Source organism: Anopheles funestus, chromosome 2RL, assembly GCF_943734845.2.
Source record: "Anopheles funestus chromosome 2RL, idAnoFuneDA-416_04, whole genome shotgun sequence".
In the NCBI taxonomy this organism is placed as follows: Eukaryota; Metazoa; Arthropoda; class Insecta; order Diptera; family Culicidae; genus Anopheles; species Anopheles funestus.
The window spans coordinates 37,771,423-37,796,134 of NC_064598.1; the positions used below are offsets into that span (position 1 = coordinate 37,771,423).

General features: G+C 45.4%; 3 protein-coding genes across 4 annotated transcripts; 1 reads left to right on the forward strand and 2 right to left on the reverse strand.

The window, feature by feature from the left end:
- The first annotated feature begins 233 nt into the window (after nt 1–233).
- On the forward strand, nt 234–13,103 carry LOC125764016 (uncharacterized). The gene is made up of 6 exons (XM_049427774.1): nt 234–2,036; nt 3,055–3,164; nt 3,253–3,385; nt 3,482–3,683; nt 3,755–3,973; nt 4,530–13,103. Exons 1-6 carry the CDS (start codon nt 1,435–1,437, stop codon nt 7,614–7,616), a joined length of 4,353 nt encoding a protein of 1,450 aa, XP_049283731.1. The 5' UTR covers nt 234–1,434; the 3' UTR covers nt 7,617–13,103.
- A 23-nt stretch (nt 13,104–13,126) lies between these two features.
- LOC125764021 (uncharacterized) lies at nt 13,127–19,168 on the reverse strand. The gene is made up of 3 exons (XM_049427787.1): nt 16,297–19,168; nt 15,083–15,546; nt 13,127–15,012 (listed from the first exon to the last, which is right to left on the reverse strand). Exons 1-3 carry the CDS (start codon nt 16,476–16,478, stop codon nt 14,411–14,413), a joined length of 1,248 nt encoding a protein of 415 aa, XP_049283744.1. The 5' UTR covers nt 16,479–19,168; the 3' UTR covers nt 13,127–14,410.
- Nucleotides 19,169–19,289: 121 nt separating this feature from the next.
- On the reverse strand, nt 19,290–22,112 carry LOC125764022 (zinc transporter ZIP3). Of its 2 annotated transcripts, none has more exons than XM_049427788.1 (3): nt 21,947–22,112; nt 20,286–20,946; nt 19,290–20,214 (listed from the first exon to the last, which is right to left on the reverse strand). In XM_049427788.1, exons 2-3 carry the CDS (start codon nt 20,792–20,794, stop codon nt 19,608–19,610), a joined length of 1,116 nt encoding a protein of 371 aa, XP_049283745.1. In that variant the 5' UTR covers nt 20,795–20,946; nt 21,947–22,112; the 3' UTR covers nt 19,290–19,607. The 2 variants fall into 2 exon arrangements, with proteins under 2 accessions (XP_049283745.1, XP_049283747.1); XM_049427790.1 differs by lacking the exon at nt 21,947–22,112 and adding an exon at nt 21,290–21,885.
- Between the last annotated feature and the right edge of the window lie 2,600 nt (nt 22,113–24,712).

Below are 24,712 nucleotides of genomic sequence, written 5' to 3' on the forward strand. Positions count from 1 at the left end.
CAGTATACACCAGGTTTGACCATTTTTTCGTACGTTATACCATCTTTTCCGTCTTATTTGACAGTTGCACAAAACGAAACTTTATCAAATTGTTTCTATTATTTGTTTAACATTGCATTGTCATGAAGGTTTTCAAACTTTAGAACATTGCAAAATTATAAACAAATCTTTCCTAACAAAATACCTTACATTTGTGGACCAATTTCATTTCATTTATGTAACCTCTCCGGTTGGCTTATGTCAAACTTTTCTTCTATTTTCATGCAAACTCCCATGCCAAAGCAATACACCACGTACCCTAGCAGATCGACATTCACTTTTGCAGCTGATCTGGTGAATTTACTTCTCGTTTTCGGATTCTGCAAGCAGTGCACGGTACGAGAAAATTCGGAAATGTTTTTTTCCAGTGCCTTCTAGTGCGGCCATACACTATCGCAAATTTTTCGATCGCTCTTTCTTCTACTCGTGCTGCGGCCGTGTATTTCAGTGTAATTCTCTGCTAACCAACCAATTTTCTAGTACGTCGAGAAGCAAAGTTCCCTCACATCATCATCACGGCCGAATGCAAATCGTGCACAGGAAATCTCGCAACTCTCAGTGGTGGTCCACGGCCGGCCGAAAGCTCTTCCGAAGACGCACGCTCTAAAAGCGTGCAGCTTTGTCTATCAGTTTCCGGCCACTAATTTTTCGGGTGTTTTATTTTTCTGCCTCGTGCGTGCGTGCGTGTGTGTGTGTGCAGTTAACAGTAGTGCTTCCGAATTATTGCCATTCGGCCATCCCTGTCTACAGCTAGTGGCCAAAGGATGGGAAGCAAAAGGGCCACACGGCAAAATGTAATTGTCCAGTGAAATGTGGATGGATGTAGCTGATCAATCAGTACGGGCGACTAGGGGTGCATACGTGCATCCAGTGAGCTCGCAGTGAGCGTGTGATACTACTAGCAGTGATATGAAGAAGAAAAAATAGTTTCATTTCGCGTGTGGCTCCCGCATTTCCCGCATTACGACCCATCAAGCAAAGGCAAAATCAAAAGGAAAAAGTGTTGCCCCGAAAAAAAAAAGAGTGTCGGTGAAAAGAAGTGCCTCTCTGCTATACGGGCTAGCGTTGGCTTTATATCTCTCCTTTGTGTGTCCCGTGCCTGTTTCATTGCTAGTCTTTCATCCCGCACATTCGCTACAGCTTTTATTCGGATCAAGTTTTTGGTATCCACAAAAGTCCAATCCCCACCCCACCCAACAACAGTGCCCTCGTGTGTCCTACTTCGATCAGTGAAGGTTATTAGTGAAATAAGTGAGCAAAAGCTACAGTTTTCTCGTGCGTTCGTGTTTGCCTCTCTGTGCGTGCGTGTGTGTCTGTGTATATATGGTCTGTTTCTTTGGCCAGCACAAGCATACGGTGAAGGGCGTGTAACAGGTGTAGCAGAGCCGGCAGGAAATGTCTCAGACCAATTCGTTCCAACCGTGGAAACAAACGCTCCCGGTCGGTTTGCCGTCCAACCTTGGCTCCGCTATCTTCGGTGGTACCACAGCTGTCAGTGCAACAGCAGGCTATGGAAAAGTACCAGCTCTACTACTACCACCACCACAGCAACCCACCCCATCACCATCGTCCTCGTCGTCATCCTCGTCGTCCCTGTCCTCCGTTAGTTCGTCGACGCCGGCATCAACGGGCGCACTAGGTACACCCTGCACACCAATGCATACGCCACTGCTGACCGTTCCTTCGCCCGGAGCAAGTACTGTGTCGTCATCCACGTCCACCGGCGGTGGCACTGATTTTCTCGCCCAAATGGCCGTTAACAAGCTGAAACTAGGGAAGCTAAATGCTAGCTACGAACTGACCGCTAGTACGGGTCCAGCATCCCACCCACCTGCAACGGGTGGCACCGAGATGGATATGGACCTAGGTGCAGAACATGATCCGAGTGTTGCAGCGATGAAGGCAATGCTGGCTAGTTCCGGTTGCCACAATACAGCCGCCCTTGGGGACCGTGACCGGGAACAGCAGATACAGCAAATATTCGAAAAATCCATCAGGTAACTAATCACTTTCTGTTGAACCTTCTAGGTCGGCTGTTGAAATTTGCGTAGCCGTAGCCAAACAGAATGAAAAATCCACCAATGGATGCACTCGCAGAAACTACATATAACATCTAGTGAACAGTGAAAAACACAAAGATGGCGGAGAGAATAATGCTCACCCCAAAAAAACCATCCATTAAAAGACATCGAGATCGGGAAGGGGGTGTTACAGTTGTAGATGCCGTTCGGCGAGGGGAGAGTCCCCATCATCATCCACCCCAGAAGAAGAAAAACAAATCATCGCAGACTGCTATTATCGTTATCTGGCCTCGCGCCCGCGTACCTTATCGTTTGATTTTGATTCCATTTGAGCTCACGCTGTTTTGGCTTGCGATTTTTGCCTCTTTGCTTCTTCTTTTTTTCACACAGCTCGGGTCGGGATTATTTGTTTTATTGTGAATGTGGTCCCTCTGCTGCACGTTCAACTTTCCTTCCCGACCGTGCTCTCTGATGGTGGTGCGATGAAGCATAATTTGGAACCGTGTCGCGTGTTTACATTTTCGTTTAAGATTTGCATTACTTTGCTAGAAAAATCAATCGTTTTGTTTTGCTCACCAAACAATAGCGCGACCGAAACCGTTTAAAGGCAATGTATTAATTGCTGCTAATTCGCACCCATTCTTTTATCGCACACACGCCTGCCTTTGATTGATGTATCGTCCACAATTAGCAGTCTGCTTATTTTCATACCTCTCCGAAACGATCGTGTCGCACGCAGATCAAATTGGTTTAATGAACTGATCTTTTTTAGTACAAACGAAAAAAAGAAACAAAATTTAAGCAAAACAAAACCCTAAACAAAATGGCATGCATGGCAATCTGGAAAAAGTCACCTTTATCCGGTTGATGATCATATCTCACCAAGCCCCATTTAACCATTGTAATCGTCATCGATCATGCCGGGATGTCTGATTTTAGCAAACAACCTAGAGTTAGATGATATCTTTATTGCTTGCATTGTTTATTTTCGCAGTGACACCACCAAGAAACAGATAGTGGAAATATTGGAGAAAATATCAACCCTTCGACCGCCGGAACGTTTGCTGCTGTACCTTCGTATGCCTGGCGGTTATCCGGAAACAGGTCTGTACGATACACAAAAAAACCATTTGATCCGCAAACCGCGCACACTCACAAAGTATCGTTTCTTCGATTTTTGTTGTGGCTGTAGATCCTTTACGCCAGTCACAGAATCCGCTAGGGACGCGGCTAGAGATTAATCACACGATCAACTGGGTTCGGTCGCATCTAGAGCACGACCCGAATGTGTCAATTCCGAAGCAAGAAGTGTACGATGATTATGTGTAAGTTTCATGTCTTATTTACCGCATGCTAACGCAAGCAATCGCTAACTATACGCATTATCCCCCCACCTTAACCTCATCCACGCACCATAACAGAGCATACTGCGCCAGGATCAACATAAAGCCCCTTTCCACGGCTGATTTCGGCAAGGTGATGAAGCAGGTGTTTCCCGGCATCCGGCCGAGACGGCTTGGCACGAGAGGACATTCCAGATACTGTTACGCTGCCATGCGTAAGGCCACGAAACTTCCCACACCGAAGCTTCCCGATCTCACCAGCGCAGGCAGCTCAACCGAGGTAAGATGGATGTCCTGCTTCACAGCTTTTACTGGACTCTGTCTAACATTCCAATGCCTTTCGTTGTGTAGAAACAGTCTAGCGAGGGCCAAAACTTCAGCGAAGAAGAATCCTGGAAGGTGATAAAGGCGTGGGCCGAAGCGATGCTACCGTCATGCTTCGGTACGATCAACGAGCTGGCCAGCTTTATCGCAAAGAACAACCTAAACACACCGTCCGGCATTGGCAGCCGGCAGCAGCTGCACAAGAAGATCCTTCAGCGAGAGATGAAGGAAAAGCGAAAGCTATCCGTAAGTACGAATGAAAGGTTTTATCTCACAGTATGAGCCGTCCGTATAGATTCCATATTTCTAATGGGAGTAGACAACGGAAAAGCGTGTTTTTTTTTGGTCGGCAGAAGCGCTCTTATCGGGCAAAGCTCTCCCGCTCGTTTACAAAGCGTGCAGTACCAATCTTAAGCCCCGGTGCGGTGTTGTAGCCCTTTCGTGCGAAACCAACTGTTGCGTCGCTTACCATTGGTATATGCATCATATGAGTAGTCTGTGTGCGCTGTCGTCCCGCCTGTGACAGCGACGTGGCAAACGCGAAGCACGCGCACTGAAACGTGACACCGTTTCAAGTGCGCGCCATCCACTCAGACCGTAGCAAAATGAGCAAACGGGACCGAAAAAAGATAGAAGACGATCGGAAAATGCATAATGATTATTCTTTTGTGTCGTACTTCACTATATGTATCGTGTTGGGATTTCTTACCTTCTTACCATCTCTTCTTTTGTGTGTGTTTCTGTTCTGTTTTCTTTTCTTTTTCCACCCTCCGCACGCACTAAATATGCAAAACTTCTGCAGGCTGTAGCGATGAAGAAACGGCGCAAGAAGCGCAGGAAGACACTCTCGACGAGCATTTGCGATGTGCCGGAGTCCCGTAACACCAGCACACCGGACAGTAGCAAATCGAAACCGTTGGGAGCATTCGGCAGTGCGGTGGAAAGTCAGCAGCGAACCGTAAGTACAAAACAAACACCGCCAGCACAGCAACCGGCCACGCCGATCGAACGTGGTGGAGGGATTGGCGCGTCCTGCAACGGAACCGCCCCCGGTGTGACAAGTCAGCTGCTCCAGCACATGATTAAGCGCGAGCAGCAGGATTATCTCGACGAGGACAACAACAATACGACCTCGGCCGTCATCGGTAGCGGCAAGATGATGTTACTGCAACGTCAGCAACAGCAGCACCAGCAACAACAGCAGCATCAAAGTAAAAATCTCAACTGTGATACTAATAATGGTGTCTTGGAGTCGTTGAACAAAGACCTGATGATGGCGGTAGCGGCCAGCGGTTTTCTTCCACCGTCGGCCATCGCACACGGCACTCACCCACCGCAACATGTGCAGCAGCAGCAGCAGCAGCAACAGCAACAGCTAATCCAACAGCGTCTGCTAGAGGGAGGAATGCGCAGTCCGCAGGATCAACAGTTTCTGCAGAATGTGTACTGCAAAAAGGTACGCCAAGCGCAACAGCTGAAGGCCGTCCAGCAACAGCAGCAGCAGCAAGCACAGCAGCAATTGCAACTGCAGCAACATCAGCAACCATCCGGCGGCCACCCGCAGTCACCGTTGTTCTTTCCCAACCGACCGACCAGTGTGCAGAAACGGCAGCTGGCAAACAGTGTCGCGTACGCCGGTAGACAGAAGCGTCTGAAGCTGCTCCAGCAACGTCAGCAACGTTCGCTCGAGGCACAAAACAACAGTGCGCCCCGGTACGACGAGCAGGGCAATCTAATACTCATCGAAACGCAGGATCCGACGACTCAGGATGAGTTTATCATACCGCGCGAACGGGTCATCAGTATTTGCAACATGGACAAGAACGCGCTGGACGGTTATCTGAACTGTGAGGAGGAAAACTCACAGGACCAGGACCAGGAGTTGCTAAAGTACTTCCCGGAGGAGGACGGTGCCGGTGGTGGTGCAACGCAACAGCTTGACCCATCGGTCGATAACGATGGTCCAACGGCTAGCTTCGGCAACGGTTTGTTCGATGATGACGAAAAGCTGCTGCAGATACGTATGATTCTCGAAAAGAACCAGAACAACCAGAACAAACAGCAGATGTTGCAGCAACAGCAGCAGCAGCAGCAGCAAATGCAACAAGCGCTAGAATCCCATCTGGCGGGTTACGATACAGCGGGTACGGTGAACCAAGGCCACCAGTCGGGTGGTATGGGATTACAGCCGGGATCGGCCGCTGCTTCTTTGGCCGCTCTATCGCAGCGTCATAACACCTCCGCAAGCGATCATCCTTCGGGAGCATCATCAACGAACGTGCACGCATCGGATCAACAACATCCACGGCAGCAGCAGCAGCAGCAGCAGCTAAAACACTCCACTGGAAGTACCGTCAACGCCTCCCACGAGGGTGGGCTGTCTGCTCAAAGCTACGGTTCGAATCAAATGAATGGAACGGTGACACCAAGCGGCACCCAAGCAGCGCACTCGCAAACGCTGCAGAGTCCAACGGCCCGGCGCAAAAATTTTAGCTTCGTACCCATCTCCGAGCAGCCACGTGTCGGCATGGGCACCAAACAGTTGGCAGCCGGTGGTAACATAAACCACACACCAACCGCCAGCCCTTTCGTAAGCCCAAGAAGCACACCGATCCACCGCAAAGCTCACAAAGCATCAAACGGACTGACGTTAAATTTAGCGGAGCACAAATTTAACAATCAGCCGCAAACGCAGCACGGACACCACCAGCAACAGTTGCAACTCACCGGTGGTCCATACGGTCAGCAGCATCAGTCGCAGCATCCGCAGCAACCATCCGCCCGGTCTTACCTGAGCAGCTACATTAAGAATGAACTGCCCGCATCGGCACCGCCCAGTCCGTCGATGATGCAACCGTACCGGTTCGGTACGATGAATGGGCTAAACTGTGGCATCTCATCAATGCCGACCACGTTTCAACCGATCTGCAATCCGCACGGTAGCCTTTCGTCGGGCACTACCGGTGCAGGAGGTGCCCATAATGGGTCAATCTCTTCACTCGAGTCCCGTTCCAGCAGTGTGCCGCTGATTCCAAATTATGACCCATACTGCAATTCCAACTACACGTCCGTCTCGCAGACGCCCGTCCCGTCGGAGTACGATGATTTTACCGACACGGGCAACATTCTTGACATGCTGAACGAACAATCGAGCCAGCTGACGGCCGCGGTTAAGATCGAAGAATCGGAACTAACCATGCCCGATTTGCTCCCGGAGCAGCTACAACAGCAGCAGGAAGATGGAGGATTTTTTACCCGTTCCGCCAACTATAATATCGTTTCGCGTTCCGTTCCTTCAACGCCACTGCCACATATCGGTGGTTTCCGGCCAAACAGTTCGACCGCCGGTTCCGGTCCCTGCATCGGTCCGATGGGTGGTGGTAGTTCCGCTGGGCTTGGAATGGTAGCGACCCGATCGATGTTTGAGCTACCAAAGTCTGTCCCATCGACACCGATCGCACTGAACGAAAGCAGCTGCCAGGGTGAATCGATGTTCCAGTACAGCCCGGAAACGTCACGCGATTTTCTCATCAACGGGAACTCGGTCGACCGTAGCAAATCATCCGCTGCCTCGTTTTACTCCCCGGTGACCGGTACTAGTGGTTCCGGAAGTTCTGCACCGGGTAGTGTATCCAGTACATTGGCCGCGATGGCTGCCAAAGGAGCGGATACGACGATCGCGGGCAGTAATGTGGCCGGTGAGCTTGGTGTCGTTTCACCGCATCCGACCGGTACCGTTCATTCCACATCGACTGCGACGGCGGACCCGATTGCACCACCGTCGGCCGATCTTGCCAGCGTCCTTTCCGACGGTATCGAGGGCCTATCGAACGAGCTGGACAGCATGGCAGAATCGATGATCAATTCCGACATCTTGCGGAATCTGTAAAAAAAATCGACGGCTAGGTAATGGCGACGGGAAGGTTCCTCAACCCAGGAAGCAACATTGTAGCTACAATGTGTTTAGGTCGACCGTTTTATTTGTTTGGTAATTTATTCACCACGTGCCGCCATCAACTGCGGTCGAGATTGTGTATCGTCTGTATGTACGGCCGTACATAGTAGTGCGCACCCGATCGTTCATTACCCTTCCGATCGCAGAAACCGGCGGGCCACGGGATGGGTGCAGGATGTGCGAGGTATGTACACTGGTTTCGTTCCATCCTTTTTTTTCGCACATGTTGCATCGCGTCTACTACTAATGCACTCGAAACCAACCCACTCACTGAGTGCTATTTAGTAGAATGGTGCATTTACGCTGGTGCAACAGTGCAACAGTGCAGCATCATTGGACGTGGGATAGCGCGGGCTGTGGTGGCGTGCAACGACGCTCCACCGTACATTCTCCCGACCCAGTGCACTGACACACACACACACACATACACGTGCCCGGATGCATACATCTTGCCATCGCCGTTGTGTGACATTGGCCTTGAAATAGTGCACACACTTTCCACACTTGCGCACCACAATCGCAGTGTGGTGCAACGTGTGATGTGCGATTCTGCCGGCCGGCTCTATTACGTTGGTAAAGGGCGATCGGGCGGGGGGGCGGGAGGGGAGAAGGGAATAAAATCGCAACGGGTTCAATAAGGGCAGGGACAATACACGAAGACGGGCAGAAGTAGGTTTAATTTACAATATTCCTTGCTGCTCTAGATAATAATGTTTCGCTTTTGCTACCGATTGCCGATTTTCTTCGCATAGAAAGAGAAAATAGGCAGGAGGAGGCAGAAGGCAGCAAGTAAAAGTGGGGTGTGGAATAATGCCGTGCGGGTGTTAGGATGCACATCGCAGATTTTATTGGACATCCTCTATCTCGGTGTCGATGGCGTGTGTGTGTGTAACGAGCAGCAAACGTAGAATGGAACGGAATACATTAATTTGTGCCAAGAACCATTTTACGACGCGCGTTTGTTAACTATTTTTAACCATCCTACACAAAAACGCACACAAAACGCTATTTAATAGTGCAAGCTGGCAACGATGATTGTTTATTTAATGTCCAGGAATAGTAATATTAGTTGTGTATAATTTTGAAACAAAGTTTGACACCATTATCTATTCGTCAGATAATTACATCCCGAAGGAATGCTGCAAAGATTAGCCACATGCTATTTATTGTTATTACAATATTTTCATTACGAACATTCCAACCAATCGAAAGTCGTTCCCTACCACCCATCTTGTGTGGGGTTGTTGTGCGTGTATGTGTGTGGTCACTTTGTATGCAAATTAGCAATGGAAAAATCAATAATTCTCACCACCAATTCCTTCTACTTGCCCCGTCGTCCAGCCCGGCGTTGATTTACGTCGGACATTCGGGTCTGTCGGGTCCTTACGATGTGCAACTCGTACACGTGCCAACTGTTAATAGGCCCGAACGATTTTACAAAGTTGCGCTTTAAAGGAAGACCGAGAGAGAGCGAGGAATAAAACATGTACGAAAGAAGTTGATTTTTGCGCAGTTTTTACATGATCGTTGATGCGATCTTGTGGCAAACCGATCTTTATGGGCACATTTTGTTTTCTTTGTGAGATTTTGCGCATTAATCATTAGTGGTTAAAGTTTGGCACTGTAATTTCCATTTTTACGTACGCCTCCTAGTGAGTCACGGTAAAGTGTTAAGAGACGACACTTGATGAAGACCCGCATTCGCTGATAGTTAATCGCTGTAAAACGGTGCAATAAATTGCTTGTTTAGATGAAAGTGGCAAAAAGGTTCTCATGTGTGTTCGCTTATCGTACACCATACATTGTAGCCCTTCAACTTTGCCTCGATACAAGGGGAAGCGTCCACTAGCGATTGATAAGGAACTATTGGCAATTGAATGAATTCCATTTCACGTAGACGCGTTATTGCGTGAATCTGGCTGGAGCATGGAAAACTTTCACACTCAAATCTGGCAAATACGGTGACGGTGACGTTTCAAGTAGCATCCGCTTATCGCCTTTTTTACTGTGTGAACGCTCTTGAAGCCAAGCGTACAGTAAGAAAACCCTATTTGCTGGAATGTGCACCAGACGCTAGGAAGATTAAGGAAACTTGTTCGATTGGTGATGGAGCTCACGTGCATCAACATATGTATGCGCCGGTAAGAAAGAAAGATGATTATCGATCACGGGAGAAAGTGATCAATGAATCGGAGTTGATATGATTTCATTGCAAATTGTAGTATCTGTACAAATGCACTTCTACTAGCTGTTTATCTTCCAGCGATTAATGGAAGGGTATGATAGTACGATAAACACAGTTAACAAACACACACATCGCACAAACCCACAAACCTAATTTGGATGCGTACCGATGGACGTTCCGATATGCATCCACTTGGCGTGTGAGCAAAAACCCACTCCCCGGGTGCAGCGATGATGCAGCAGCAGTGAGAGCGAGTAAAGGCCCTGCCCTTGAACGGTATCACAAGTTCATCGACTTTGCCGGCGTTATGTGCAGGCCGCACACGCACATCAACATCAACCGCTGTGCAGTTCCGGAGCGTGACAAGCCGGTCCCGCACCAGTTGTGTAACGAATCTCTAATACGGTCGAACTAGACGATGGGCCCATATTTGTATGGGCGCGGAAACACATGGAATGGAAGCATCGTGCGACGAAGCATGATCGCGGAGAGTCATCCCGATATTCTGGCAAACAACACTCACCATCTCGGCCGACATTGCTGGCTGCATTTGATGATATATGTGTGCGAGGAAACGTTCCGTCACATATGCACCGCGCGTCCCCACGATACAAAGTCGCGGGGGTGTGGCGCAATACATCATGCAATGCACAGGTGTTAGACATCGTACGATGTGTTTAATTTATAACTATTACTATCGATCACGATGGCGTCAGGAAACGATGCTGCACGTCAATGTGTCGTTTGTGGCTACGGTCCGGAAAGATCGGCAACCTACACCGTCTGGTAAGCTGCATAAGCAGGCAACGGTGCAGAGCACTAGCGCGTCCCTCGTACGCTCTTTCCCCAAACAAGCCGGGAAGCGCTCTATCAGAGCACGTTATGTAAATGCACTTGCTTAGTGCACTAGCGGGATGCGAACGTAGCTGATTAGCGGTTGGGACTGTGGTTGGGATAAAGAGCAATATGTTTTGCTAGTGTTGCACTTCGCCTGGTAACCAACGCGGAATTGATTCCGACATCCCGATGGAATGGAGGACAGGAGAGAAGAACCTTGGGGCACTATTTGTTTTCCTACTTGCCCGACCATACCGTTGCGTTATTAATTCATATAAAATTTATAGTCAATCGCGTCAATTCCTATGGCTGGGGTGCATTAGCTACTTGCTAATGTTAATGTGAGTATTGTCGTTTCGAAAAAAAACAAACTGTTATATTGGTTGGTTGCAAAATCTCCCTCTTCCCAGTGCCAACCCACAACCCCAGTGAGATTAAGCCCCATTTAGTCCCTATTGTAATCTTCCTGTTTTGTCCTTTCTCCATCTCAATCTCGGTGTGCAAGCACGATTTAGAGAGCACGTGGAAAAAGATCGACACACAGAAAGGGGCTACAAACTGTTGTACGCCGGTTGGGAAATGATTAAATCTACTGAAACAAATCAAAAAGGTGTTGAAAAAAAATTTAAACTTACACCAAACAAAAAAAGAACAAAACCACACAGAGCTTTTGGCGTAAATATGTAGCGTTTAGAAAGATAGAAACAAGGAACAGTTGCACAAAATGTTGAACGTTAATCAAAAGTAAGAAACAACAACAACTAAAACCACACGTAACGAAAGGTTTACATCTCGGACCAAAATTATTTACACTGAATAGGCAACAATTTAACGAAAGTGAAAGGAAGGTGAAGGCTAGCGAAACGAAAACCAATTACAAAACAAGTGCTAAAACAAAATGGAAAACAAATTATTAAGAAACTTTAGGACGGAAACAAAATTAAACGTTGTTGTACAATTTAGAAAATCTTTCAAAAGGTGCTTCTGTAAAGGATGTTTTTTTTTTCGTTTATTAACACAAACACACGAACCAGGGGCAATGTTACATTTAGTACATAGCGAAATGACACAGAAACAAAGAAAACAAAAAAAATCGTGAACTAATCAATGATCTAAATCCCACCAGAAAGCGCGCATGTACACCGGAATGGATGTCCGGAGTGTGGAGGGTTAAACGAAGGATTAAAAATCCAACCCATGTAGTGTGTCGATTTACTAGGTACAATCGCACGTGTCCTCCGCACGATATATTACTCCACAAATCGGTGTGTTTGTGTATAAGTAGAAACCTTAACGCCGTAGCATTCGCCGGCAGGCGAAAGTCGCAAAGACACTAAACATAAAAAGGCAACCTGAAACAAAAGCAGGCAACCATTGATTGTTGCAAAACAGGTTCCGTTCTTCAGCCACGGGCAGGTTTGTCAAACGGCGATCCTTTACACCTATGCTTTAGTTTTATATTGTACTGACGTGTACTGGCAAAGACTTGCGCTTATTACACTCCTCCTCCCGATTGTCCTTGTCCCGTGCATATTAGGATACGCAAAAGAAAGAAACACAGAAAGTGCAAATTAATTGTTAAGTGTTGAGTTGTTGCAAAAATTAATCCACGTTACATTTATGTTTGTTTTTTTTTTTTTGTTAGTTTGTGTAAGGGTGCCGTTTATATGCAGCATGTTTGTATAAGAAACCGATCGTACTCGTGTAAAAATGAATCACAAAGTGTTTTAGTTGAGAGAATTAGAGAAATTCGTATGTCGCATGGATGAGGGACAAACGATTATTACCAACAACTAGACGCTAGAATTCATAATTACAAATAATCTATTACAAATTACGTACCAATCCTTGCAAAGGAATAGATTTTTTTTCTATTATTGATTAGTTTATAACATGTTTGTTAGTTTTGTTACGTTTAATCGCCATGCAGAGGCGATTTTTTAAAACAGAGTAAATCCAATGTTAATCAGTGTCTCCATTTTTTGGATTTTAACCATCGTCCGGCACTGGTTGGGCGTGTGTGGTTTAAGTTTCCATTTTGCCACAGCGACAAACAAACTAGTATACTACAATATCAAAGAATCGAACAATTATTAAAGACACAGAACCGGACCCAGCGCTGCGCGTGTGGACAACATTACATTTAATCTTCAATTTGGAAAATCAGCATCAGCTCTCCGGCTGTGCAAGTAGCATTTGCAGATATGTAAGGGTAATAATAGTCCGAACGATTGTAAATCGTTCGCAATAGCAAACGCCGCGCGGTTCAGCTGTAGTTGAGTAATAACGAACAAAATGATGGTAAAAACGAAGTAAAACACACTTATATTCATATGATGGATGTGCCTAAAACAATATACGAACAAGCTACACACACATATAGTGGAAACAGTTGTAAATGCAGTGTTCTAGTTTTTTTTTCTGTTACAATCGTCCGAAAACTCAGCGTTCGTTTCATAAAATTGGAATCAACGTCCCAGAAAGCTCTTCAAATCTAAAGAGTGGCATCCAAGTCTCAAAAGTCGAAGTTTTTATGATCAGCTGCTATACATTGATGTATAGCAGCAGTGAGGTCGATAGTCGCACTCATGTACACGGGACTAACTATCACGCTACGGGCAATTATTAAAGTCAAGGAAAGCCAGGATCTCTTGAGGTTGTAGTGCCACAAAAATAGAAGAATACATCTTTCGGGATGGTCACAATTAGGACTATACAACATATTCAAAATCCCAGAAATTAAAAATTTACTAAAACAAAAACATTGACCATGGCTGATGAGCACCTCCTTAGTCGTGGTCGAAAGGAACAACGACGATCTCTATGCGCTGTACGATGTCCTGAATATGGTGCTACGAAATAGACTGACTCGATTTCGGAGTGCTATCATGTCATTAAAATGACACCTGATCAGTAAGTATTCTACGGGAACATATGGGATTTTGTTATTACGAATACCACGTAGATTCTGTCTTTTCAAACTAGGTTTCCATAGAACAAGATGGAGAATCTGTTGTTATTGGACCAGGGGTCGTGTGACTATATCACAATTTTGCCATTTTCCACTAATATTCAAAGTCCTCAGAACGCAGATACGTGGTCTGTGGATTTCAATCAAATTTATTTTTCTTTTCAGCTTCTAACAGAATTAAACAACCGCACATATTCTAAATTGTCATATCCAAAGGACTATGGTGGACAATTGATCGAAACCCATCATCTTGCCGAAGTATTCAACAGAAATTCAACGGAACTCCTCTTGTTGAAGACTATATTCGACTAAAGATACCCAGCTGTATGTCACAGGTAATTGTTCATGTCCCCAAACATGTATGATCAGCAGCAAGTCCGGCTTGTTTCGTCTTTTTGGTTGGATTTATAACCTTTTTCGACTATCGGCTGCTGGATTGCCGAATTGGCGATCAATTTATGATTTCAATGTTTTTCGACTGTTGACTCCAGTCAAGATTTCAACTGTTTGACCGATCACTCGTTATACTTACTCCTTATGTTATACCTTATGCAATATTTATAACCCACGTGCAATATTACACTGGCAGAGACAAAACATATTCATCTATAGATAGACCTTTCTTAACTTAACTTTATAACTTACTTCGGTAGTTTATTGATTAAATTAATCATTTCACGGGATACATCCCATTGGCCTTCTGGTTCAATAAATAAACAGTAACATAATGCACACCTAAGAAACATCATCCGCTAATTTCAACTGTTTCGCTATCCTTGAGATTTCATTATCCAACGACTTGTCCTTCAGTTCGCACACGTAACTAAACTGTGCAGAACAGTCCTCACCTCGATATCCGTACGTGTACAACGCGGAGTTGTAGCTCAACCGCAGACAACGTCCATTGCCCGTTATCTCCAATGTTGGCTGCTTGTTTGCTGGATTGTTAACAATCTTCGTATTTCCGGAGGCATCTGTACCATTGGCTAAGGTAGTCGTTTTCGTTGTTGACGTACTGCCGGACGTTCCTTTCGCCGGTTTGGATGAAGTTGTGATGGAGCTTAGGTTCGTGTTAGGATTAACCGGTTTAGCCGAGTTTGCCCAAATCCACAGTAGGCCGGGGTTCAGTCCACCGAGCCAAAAGTCTTTGCCACGGTTGACTGGGTTGTTCAGGATGTAAGCAACCACATCCTGAAACTCGGCCACCGTTTCAAACTCTGCCAGATGTGCACCGTACGATTTGCACATCGTGCTGGCAGACTTCCAGTTTAGACCACGCTCTATATCAAAGTGATAGCATCGATCGTGCACTTGCGTAAAATTCTGCGGACATGGTTCTGTGAAAAGATGCATAAGGGAAAGGTTAGAAAGTGCAAAGGAATCACCAACTCCACACACTCCTCTTACCCTGCTTCTGACTGTTTCCTGCCATCAAGAAATAAATTATCTGTTCTGCCCGGCGTAACCGATTCTCCATGTAATCCACCCGATAAACTAGCTTCTCAATCGCACCCAACAGATACAGATCCGTCTCGGACACTTCCCGCGGTGAGGCCAGCAGCTCGGTCGGACTAGCACCACCGAACGTTTGGCGCATGGGTGTAAATGTTGCTCCATGATTCGCACCGTTCAGATGATTGTCACCATACAGACCGCCGGCGCCGGTACTGGCAATTACTTTCCCTACCGGAGGTGCTGGCACACGGTGCGTGTGATGCTGCTGATGTTGTGGGTCGAGTTCGAGCGCCTCACCGATGCGTTTGTTGATGTAGAAACTGGAGGTGGGTATGTACTTTGGTGCTGGTGCCGCCACGACGGTTGCTTGCATTACCCGACTTTCCCTCGGTGCACTCGTGGTGCTGTGGTTCAAACTGTCAGTTCAAAAAAAAAAGGCACAAAAAAGTATGATCAACCATACGCACGCTTCCCCATACTTGGTACACGATCAATGATCGCGTTGCAATCGATGATGGCAGGCATTGCTTTCTACTCATATGGAGATTGCTTCTCTCAAACCTTGTTTACGTTTTCAGATGAATGTTTCCTGGCAATACTAAGCTATAATTAGCAATACCTTGAATAATATTCCTAGTTCAAGATCTCTAGTCCAAAAGCTTTTAAAAAACAAGTAATTGTCTTCATGACTCTCTAAATGTTTCCGTATTTTTTACCAAACTTTATTTCTCTTATTAATGGTGTCAATATTAGTGTGCTGGAAATAAGAAACTAGATACGTATATTGAATTCTAGTAGTCTAGTAAGCCTTCAATCAATTCCTCGTATAATCCTACGACACCACGTTTCAATAAGTGCGCCTAGCTCGGATGTTTGCTAAACCGATCGCGATAATTACTCGTTATTAGATTTTTAAATAACCAACTAAAAACACGACATTGAAACCAATTCACACAGTCCATTGCACCCCGAAGGCCTCCAATCAAAAAAGCACATACGCGGCTCCATCGTCAGCTAATCGGTGTTATATTTGGCTGAACTCGATTTTGAACCAACCCGGATCGAGTTCCATTTTTCTGCTGCAAAGCGCGCTCACTTCCGGTTCATGGCATGATCCGGTGAAATGAGCGCGCACAAATCAGCGTGCGTGGCTTGTAATTGCTCACCCGACGGTGTACTCCTCCAGCAGGCTCGACCACAACCCATCCTCCTCCGCACCGTCCGTCCAGTGATGTGCCCCGAGCCGGACGAAAGATTTCTTGCCACCGCTCTCCACCACATAGATTCCACTGACTACACTAATGGCCACTCCAGCTACCACCAGCAGAATTGCACCGTAGCAACCCATCGCCGCTTGGTGAGTATTTCCACGCAACAATGTACACAACTGACTGAATATCCGCTCCTACCCGGAAGGTTTGTTCTTTCGCTAGCAGATGGACACACCGATCATACATTCGATTCGCGCCACACTTACGGTAACGTTGCGTCACGTTTTCCCGTGTCTTTAAATAAGTTTCACTTTCAACCACTTCACCGGGAGGGCGCGCACCGTCAGACACGGAGGCGACGCGTAGATGGCATTATCTAACACGTAGATCGCGGAACGTACGCCGGCATGATGTACTTTCGACACATATAACCGGAACCCTGTCAAGTTCCACTGGTGCCCGGGCGTACAAGAATTGATCCACGAGATCGCGACAAGTGGTTCCTTCCACTTTCCGATTGACTGGTGCGACACCTTTCCAATTGGTGCGTAATGGAGTGTTCAAAACGGATCTGCCTGCCACTACGATCACGATTATTCCATTGCGTTACAATGGTGGCGCCTAATGGGTAAAGAAACAACAACAAAAACGCTGTATCGATGTCGATATCGCGATCCGCACGCTTCTGCGGTCGTTTACACAATGTCAGCCACGGTCGAACCATGCCAAAGAGCAATCCGCAACCACCAGCAAACGGCACCCGGTTCGGAACGGGGATCTTCACCATCCGGAGGGAAGGGGACCTCAGTGATATGCGTGTGTGTGTGTATGTATGATTTTTTTACCATCCGAAGCTTTTTGGTTGCAATGACGATACACGGTGACTTTCTACATCCGTTTCGCCATTCGATCATGTGGAACGGCAACAAGGAGCGTCACCTTGCAGACAGGCATCAAGGAAGGGAAATTCAACTGTTCATGTCAACAGCAGGATGGTAGTGGATTTACCATTCCCTGCGGCCACAGGGCCATGCAGACGATGGGGCTATATTTTTTCGCGCTCTTCTGTAGGATTGTGTACTGGAACACCTGGGAGATCGGTACACACTGGGACGGGTTTCTGCTGGATGGTGGACAGAAGATGGTTTCATTTTTTTTAATTTAAATCGTTTCCAAGATTGTCACATATGGAGGTTTAGGACCTCCGGATGCTTAAAAGGGGAGGAATTACGCGTTTAATGGGCTTCAATTGGTTGAACACTGTAGATAGTAAGCACTTATGTAGATGATAGAGAATTAAGTGTATCAACAAGAATCTTCTTATGTGGCAACATAGATCAAAATAGATCAGGAGAGATCTTGGCTTACCATTACTGGCTTTCCTCTCCTATATGTATCCGCAGCAGGAAAGTCAGTCTCACGTATGAGGCTATAACCCAGATGAGATTGGACCTCCGGTCCTGTCGTGTAGGTGAGCCTGACACGGAACACTTCATGATTTCGGACGTGATTGTCAGAAATATCAGCTTCTCGCAATGGCAGACGAATTGTGAAGTATAAACTTTTTTTTGAGTCAACAAATGTATTTTGTTTTGAATCAATTTTTTTTTATTCTGTAGAAATTACTAATGGTGTATTGGAGCTACAATCATTCAGCACAGTAAAAGTCTATTTTTAGTGAAGATTCTCTTAACTGATAGCATTCGCAGTTGAATGTCTGCAGTTTCTAATCAATTGCATACAACTTGACGGAAAGTATTAACATGTTGTAAAATTCTATCGCTTATCACATGCAACGCTGATAAGAGTGCCGTTCACGGAATCGTATGATCATAATCTTGAGGTCATCGAAACTTCTAGTTTAAGTTCTTCTCCCTTGTTTGGTTGAACGGTTCGATTAACGTAAAATCTTACAACCATTATCGTTACCGATCAATAATCGGTAATCTAAATGATCGTTGAGTAAGACGATTGGACGGCCGCTAGGATTAAGTTTTGCTTCCGATGATACTTCTTTCGCAATTAATCTTCCCATAATTCTATATGAATAAGACATGAGCGCAACCTTGCTGTAGCCCGTCGACGACCCCGTGACCTATTTCAGATTTTAGGGTTTTATGACACTTGAATCATAGTTTGATCATAGGTGAACCATAAAACCTTCATAGCATAGAAGTTGCTCCCATCTGTGTATAAAATTGACCACTCGCTTCAAATGCCTCTTTCCCACCGTGCTGATGCCGTGGTTTCCCGTTTGTTTTTTTTTTTCGAAAGTAGCAAAGAAATGAGCTGGAAGCGCGAACTCGACCGGGCACCGGATTTACAACGGGCAGACAAAGAAAGGCGATACAAAATTTGCATCGCGATCGCCAATATCACGCACAGCCGTTCGATCGGAAGGTGTGCACGTATATTTCTTATCGCCCCTCTTTTTTCCTTTCTCTCTCTCGTTACTTTCCTCTCCCCCAACGTTGCGCCTTCGTTCAATGGCGCAAAATCGCGTTTATGGCCGTGAAGGTTACCCGAACTTCTTTGACGCCAGCAAGTTTGGTTTTTTTTTGCACGTTTTATTTTCATTCAACTTTTAAATCATATTTGCATTTCTCCTCTTTGTGCCTGTGTGATGTACGGGCATTATTTTGCTTACGCGTAGCTGTTCGAAATGATCATTTTTTGTTTATTGTTTTTTTTTACTGATCACATATTTTATGCACACTTTCGACAAGGACATCCAAACGATTTGGAATAACCCGCTTCGTTTTCCTATTTTACTAAAAAAAACTTATGAATTTTAAAGTAAAAACCAAACGACGGAATCTAGCTAAGCCGGTTCGGATGTGATAAAAGTGGGTCAACGGTAAACCGATCGATGGTAGCTTATATTGATTGACCGTCGTAAAAATAAATGTCCATCTTCCCGAAACAGTTTACTCTCTACGCGGCGCACATTAATTTTCCGTTCCATTTTGTTATGCGCAGTAAAGTGCAAAATGGCACCTTCTTTATTTTTCGTTCCAAGTTTGTTAAAACTGTTACACATTTAGACACTACTTTCGAGCTACACTAGACTGTAAAAAAAAATTGTATCCTTTTCGTACACCCTTCTGTAAAAAAATTAAAACTATTGTTGGCACAGTTGGTGATCATACGGATTCTGAGCGATTTCTTCTCATTTTTTTTAAAACCATTTTTGACCATTTGGTGCACCTAGGAACTACGATGTAATGTCAATTACATCGGACACTCTCACTTTTCGGTTTCTGTTTTTACTCGTCAGTTAACACTAAGCTTAGCACGGACATGAGCGAAAATCCTAGCGCGACGGCAATGAACTGTATCGGTCCGATACCTCGCGTGTGCACAAAACGTTTTGCCCGTTCACGAGGTAGAACTTCACTTACGGTCACGTACAGAAGCGTACCACCAGCCAAACCCTGCAGAATGGGCATGATCAGATTGGTAAGCGTTTCGTTCAGCCCATCCAATCCCATCCCAATACCGATACCGGCAACCGAACCGAGAGAAAACGTTAACACCTGCAGTACGTGGGAGCAACGCTGTCGCGCATTGTATGTGCAAAGTTCCACACCAAGCGCGAACCCTACCACAAACTTGTGTGCACTGACCGCGCCAAGCAGGAGCAGTACTTTGGGGCCCGAGTTTTGTACCCCGATTGCCAAACCTTCGAGCAAGGAGTGCATGCAGAGGGCTAGCAATAATCCGAACACACCAGTAAGCTGCATTTCGGCAGCATTCGTGGGCGACCGTTGTTGTTGTGGTTGAACGCTTACGGATGACCGACGGGATAGATTTCCGGCAAAGCTTGCCACACTTTCCATCGATCGGTGAGTAATGATGTTTTCGGGATCATTTCTGCAAATAAATTAATGCAAAATTATATTACAGCCGTTCTTGACCGTTCTCGATTCACACCGCCAACTTACGCTTGCTGCCCGAGGAGGGATTTTGTCTCTTCGTTCGCACCGTACCGTCTTTCCCTATGGCTGGAAGTGCTTGCCGCATCCGAATCTTCGCAAACACTATATGACCGTACCTGTTGGAGTGCTCCCTGCTCACCGTGATCGTGGGCACCGATGCCACAGAACAGCATCAGCTCGTCAATGGCGTACATGAGGAAAAACCCGCCACAGAACACAATCTCGGCAAACTCGCCCAGAGATTCACGTATTTCCGGCAGCATGTGAACGATGGCCGTGGCAAGCAAAACTCCCGCCCCAAAGCACAACAGAAACGACAGTGTGCCCGGGTAACGTTCGCGGTTTCGCTGCGAAATGTAGATCGGCAACACACCGCACAAAAAGCTGCCAAATCCGAGCACCACGATCGCTAACAGTTTTGCCTCATTCTGGCTTATTTTTTCCGCCGGCTGGGATACGTTCAATGCAAGCGTTACAAGAGTTGAAGATTCCATTTTGAGAGTGTCTGATGCCATGCTGTGATGCAGGACAATCTGAAACGTCCACTTTCGCACACCGGCGTGTACCGTCTGTTCAGCTTGACACGGTTGTTTAAAGTTTGTTCGTTCTTATCTTCCTTCGTAGCGCATTTCGGTTTGCAAATACGCTAGGAGGCTGCGTTCTGCTTCTGAAACGAAGAAGAGAGATAGTTTAGTACGGCCAATGTTAGTTATCTTCATTCCCGCGGCCACCGGTCACACTGAGTGCAGCGGAAAGGAGGTCAATGTTTGTGAACATTACATAAACTCATAAAATATATCCCGGTGAAACACGAACAGCGAGGGATGGAAAGAAAAGAGGTGAAAAGATTAACGCACACTTCAAGCAGCATGATGATAAGTAGCCAACCGACGGATACAGTAATTATTTGATGGACAAAAAGGTGACGTTCTTAGCTTAGCATAAACTAGTTTTTGCTGTGCTGTTTTATTTTACCACTTGCCCGTTAATCCAAAAAATCCATGTCTTACCATCCAAAATAACAAGCTTCCAAAAAACGTTATCCATCCGAACACGTTTTGCAGTGGAGCAAACAATTCCAAACCAGTGTTGTATGCGGAACACTGTTTACACAACTGTTTAACGCCCGTGAGCCGAACATCAACTAGCATTGCTGATTCACTGTTCAGGCTATAGAGCCACTACTTTCGATAAATTAGCGACCCACGACAAGGTCCGAAATGTTTTTTTATCAACCAAGAACGTTTTTTCACGCGTAATTTTGTTGTGGTATAATTCGAATTGTGCCGCAAGTAGATTACTCATTCACAATCGAACACGACCAGTGCAATCGTTTGTAGCTTCCGTGAGTCACCCTGTTTCGGTGCGGAACGTCAAACTGTCACGCACACTACTTTAAGCCAATCATATGCTCTTTGTTTATTATGCCCTTGTGAGGTAAAAATTCACCAGCTTTTTTGTTTAGATTAGTTCACTTTTAATTAATTTTCGTTACGTAATATTTAAATCGAATCACTACACAAAGCTTAGGATGAAGCACGAATACATACTGTTAAATGCAGATAATAGAAAAAGCTAAAATTATTACGTCTTACATTCACTGGGCTTGGTGCGTATCAATCGAGTCTTAAAACTCCTTTCGTTTCACAGTTGATTTTAATGCTTACTTTTTCTTCCAGGGACACGTTTGAACGGTACAGCAGCTGCGCCAGGTATGTCCAGGTTTTGCTTGATTGTTAACTAAAAAGCGCTCCATACGATTTCCAGTAGAACATCCGCGAAAACAGCACGTTCCGACGCGAGACAAACAATAACAAATCCGCACACAGCAGGCAATGCAATGCTCAATCGACGCTCGCACTCACACCATTGCACACAACACCTGGACGCACGTTAAGCTCGGTTCAGACACACGAATATGTATCGAATAAACGTAAGTAAGGATTTAGTTTTTATATTTAAAACACCTTGTGGATCCTTTCTGAGGGGATCGTCATTCAAACCCGTCTTTAATTAAAGCTAACGAACCTTCGTTTCTTAAAATGTATATATTATTAGTACAGTCATGTTTGATTGATATACGGCTCTACCTGTTAGGAAAATATCATACCCCTTTCAACTATTTCTACACTTCATGATTGATGAAAGCATCCATAAGCCGAACTGAAATACTATTAGGGACCGCTCACTCAACACCCAGGTACTAGAATTTGCAATTATTCACCCGTCAATACGATGTACGGAATTAAATAAAACTTTTTAGCTACAGTAAACATATCACCCTCTTCCGTTTTCTTGCTGCAAAACTCCCAAATGTTGCACCTAACTTAGCACGCCTGTCGGCGATAACTGGCCAACCGGCAAAGAAATGGTTGATACCTCTGTCGTTGTTTGACGTTGTTTGAATGTTGTATTATTTCGATGTTACTATAACAACTTTTCTTTGCCAGTATCAACTAAACTAACGCAAACGTAATTGTTACGCTGGGGTTGAAGAAATCGAACCGAAATATGTTTTCCCTATGTCATGGTCGTGTCTATGTTAAAACCTTGATATACTTCCTGTAGTTAGACCAATTGCAAAATATCAACTAATCATAATGATTAGCTAAAAAATTGTAATTTATCGTTTATTTCAGGTAGAAAGAGTTGCCAACTGTAACGCCCACTCAAGGAATTCGTTTTTTTTTCTCTCCCTATTTTGCTATCTTTATGATCTAATTAAGCACTTTAATTGACCCATCGTTTCGATATCGTCTCGTGCATCAAACCGTCGCAAATTGTACATCAAAACAAGCCACGGAGAGTGGAACTGGAACACAACAAGCAATCTGAGTTAATGGCTCCGTTTAGAGGTTCACCTTTCCCGGCTCAGGTGAAAATGGTGTAACATGCAACACGTTACATTCGTGCCAGGGCAAACATCCGGATAGAAAACAATCAAACAACCGTGGCAGAATTCCATTACGGCTGGGAAAACTGGGTACCATATTTCAGCTTACCGACAATGCCTTAACCAACGGGCACAATTCTTCATTCACGCTTTATCGCATAATGGCAATCGCCATTTCACCGGGACTTTGACTTATGTTCTTTGTTAATTCTCAATCATGGAATGATGAAGAAAGGTTTCTTCTTTCATTTTGTTTTTGATTCATTTCAAAGGATACACGTGTATCCACGAAGCTCAAAGGTCAGTAAAGCTCAAATATATGAGCAAATTAGTATGTTTGGTTAGACAATCGTGTCGTGACTAACGATGATTCATAAGCTTCCACATGATCCCTACAACGACACTGGGAGACACGACATTTGAAAGGAAAAAGAGACACAAAAAATAATCTTTTTTAGACTTGCAAGAAATTGTTGAAAATTTAAATTTCTTAAAACTTAACTTGAATTAAAATGTTTAGAAAACAACAAATTTATTTGTACATGATGTCTCGCCAGTTATCTTCCTGGTAAGATTCCATCGAAAAACCACCATCCCCCACCAGCCTACAGTCAACGACCCACACGAGGTCGACCGGGGAGAAAAGGATATTTTTAGCTGCACGACATCCTCGTGTAATGTTTTGATAGCAAAACTTTGCTTAAAACTACTGCCAAAGCGCGGCCAACCCGAAAAATGAACAATTTATTATTTAAGTTTTTTTTCTCCAACTCCTTTCTTGGAGAGAGGAGTTTGCGGGGAAACAATGAACAAACCCGAAAATATGTTTCACTATTCGATTCGATTTGTTTGCGAAGTAGTTCTGTGGGGAACTCGGTTGATCCATCGGTTCAAGGAGGAGGTCCCTTTTACTTTAAGACCTTAATGTCGTAATCAAAAGACGAACGATTCGGTTTTCTGTTGGGCCAGTAATATGTTTCTTCTTTTTTTTTACTATAAACATCCATTCCAGCTGGGACAATCGGTGGCAGCAGGCGCTATTTACCGGAACTGGAACGATACCTAGTATTAGCATCGTAACGGATGCCTTGCCACCCATTCGTGACATCATCGGGTACGTTTTACATCGCACAAAACAGCAGACAGTTCTGCCTAAAGTTCTGAAGTTATACCCTGTTCTTCCCCACAGCACCATCGTCACCGCCCATTGGCACGTTACCACGTGATGGAGAAAACTTTACCGCGAAAAACTTTTCCCGCGCAATCGTGTACGGGTGAATCAATTCGTGAAGGAGACGACGTCACACGACGCTTGAGGTTGTGTTAAAATGAGCGGAGCACAAGGGAGCGGCTTTCGCCAACCGCCAACCGCCTCCTACTGCCGGTACTATGTAGAGCGAGCCTTCGACACAACTGACAGCAGCCACCCTAACAACTAGTGGGCGAAGGCCTGCTGCAAACGACGGGCGGATGGTATCGGGTTCGTCCTTTCGTGACGAGCCCACCGTGGGTGATTTCGTCCGTGGTGCCTACTATTTTT

What these genes read in the sequence shown, in the direction of transcription:
- LOC125764016 (XM_049427774.1), top strand. Translation starts at nt 1,435, where the DNA reads ATGTCTCAGACCAATTCGTTCCAACCGTGGAAACAAACGCTCCCGGTC. An exon ending in GAAGTGTACGATGATTATGT is followed by an intron (nt 3,386 to 3,481) that starts GTAAGTTTCATG and finishes GCACCATAACAG; the next exon opens with AGCATACTGCGCCAGGATCA. An exon ending in GCGCAGGCAGCTCAACCGAG is followed by an intron (nt 3,684 to 3,754) that starts GTAAGATGGATG and finishes TTCGTTGTGTAG; the next exon opens with AAACAGTCTAGCGAGGGCCA.
- LOC125764021 (XM_049427787.1), bottom strand. Translation starts at nt 16,478, where the DNA reads ATGGGTTGCTACGGTGCAATTCTGCTGGTGGTAGCTGGAGTGGCCATT. An exon ending in CTGGAGGAGTACACCGTCGG is followed by an intron (nt 15,547 to 16,296) that starts GTGAGCAATTAC and finishes TTGAACTGACAG; the next exon opens with TTTGAACCACAGCACCACGA. An exon ending in AGGAAACAGTCAGAAGCAGG is followed by an intron (nt 15,013 to 15,082) that starts GTAAGAGGAGTG and finishes ATCTTTTCACAG; the next exon opens with AACCATGTCCGCAGAATTTT.
- LOC125764022 (XM_049427788.1), bottom strand. Translation starts at nt 20,794, where the DNA reads ATGGCATCAGACACTCTCAAAATGGAATCTTCAACTCTTGTAACGCTT. An exon ending in TCCCTCCTCGGGCAGCAAGC is followed by an intron (nt 20,215 to 20,285) that starts GTAAGTTGGCGG and finishes ATTTATTTGCAG; the next exon opens with AAATGATCCCGAAAACATCA.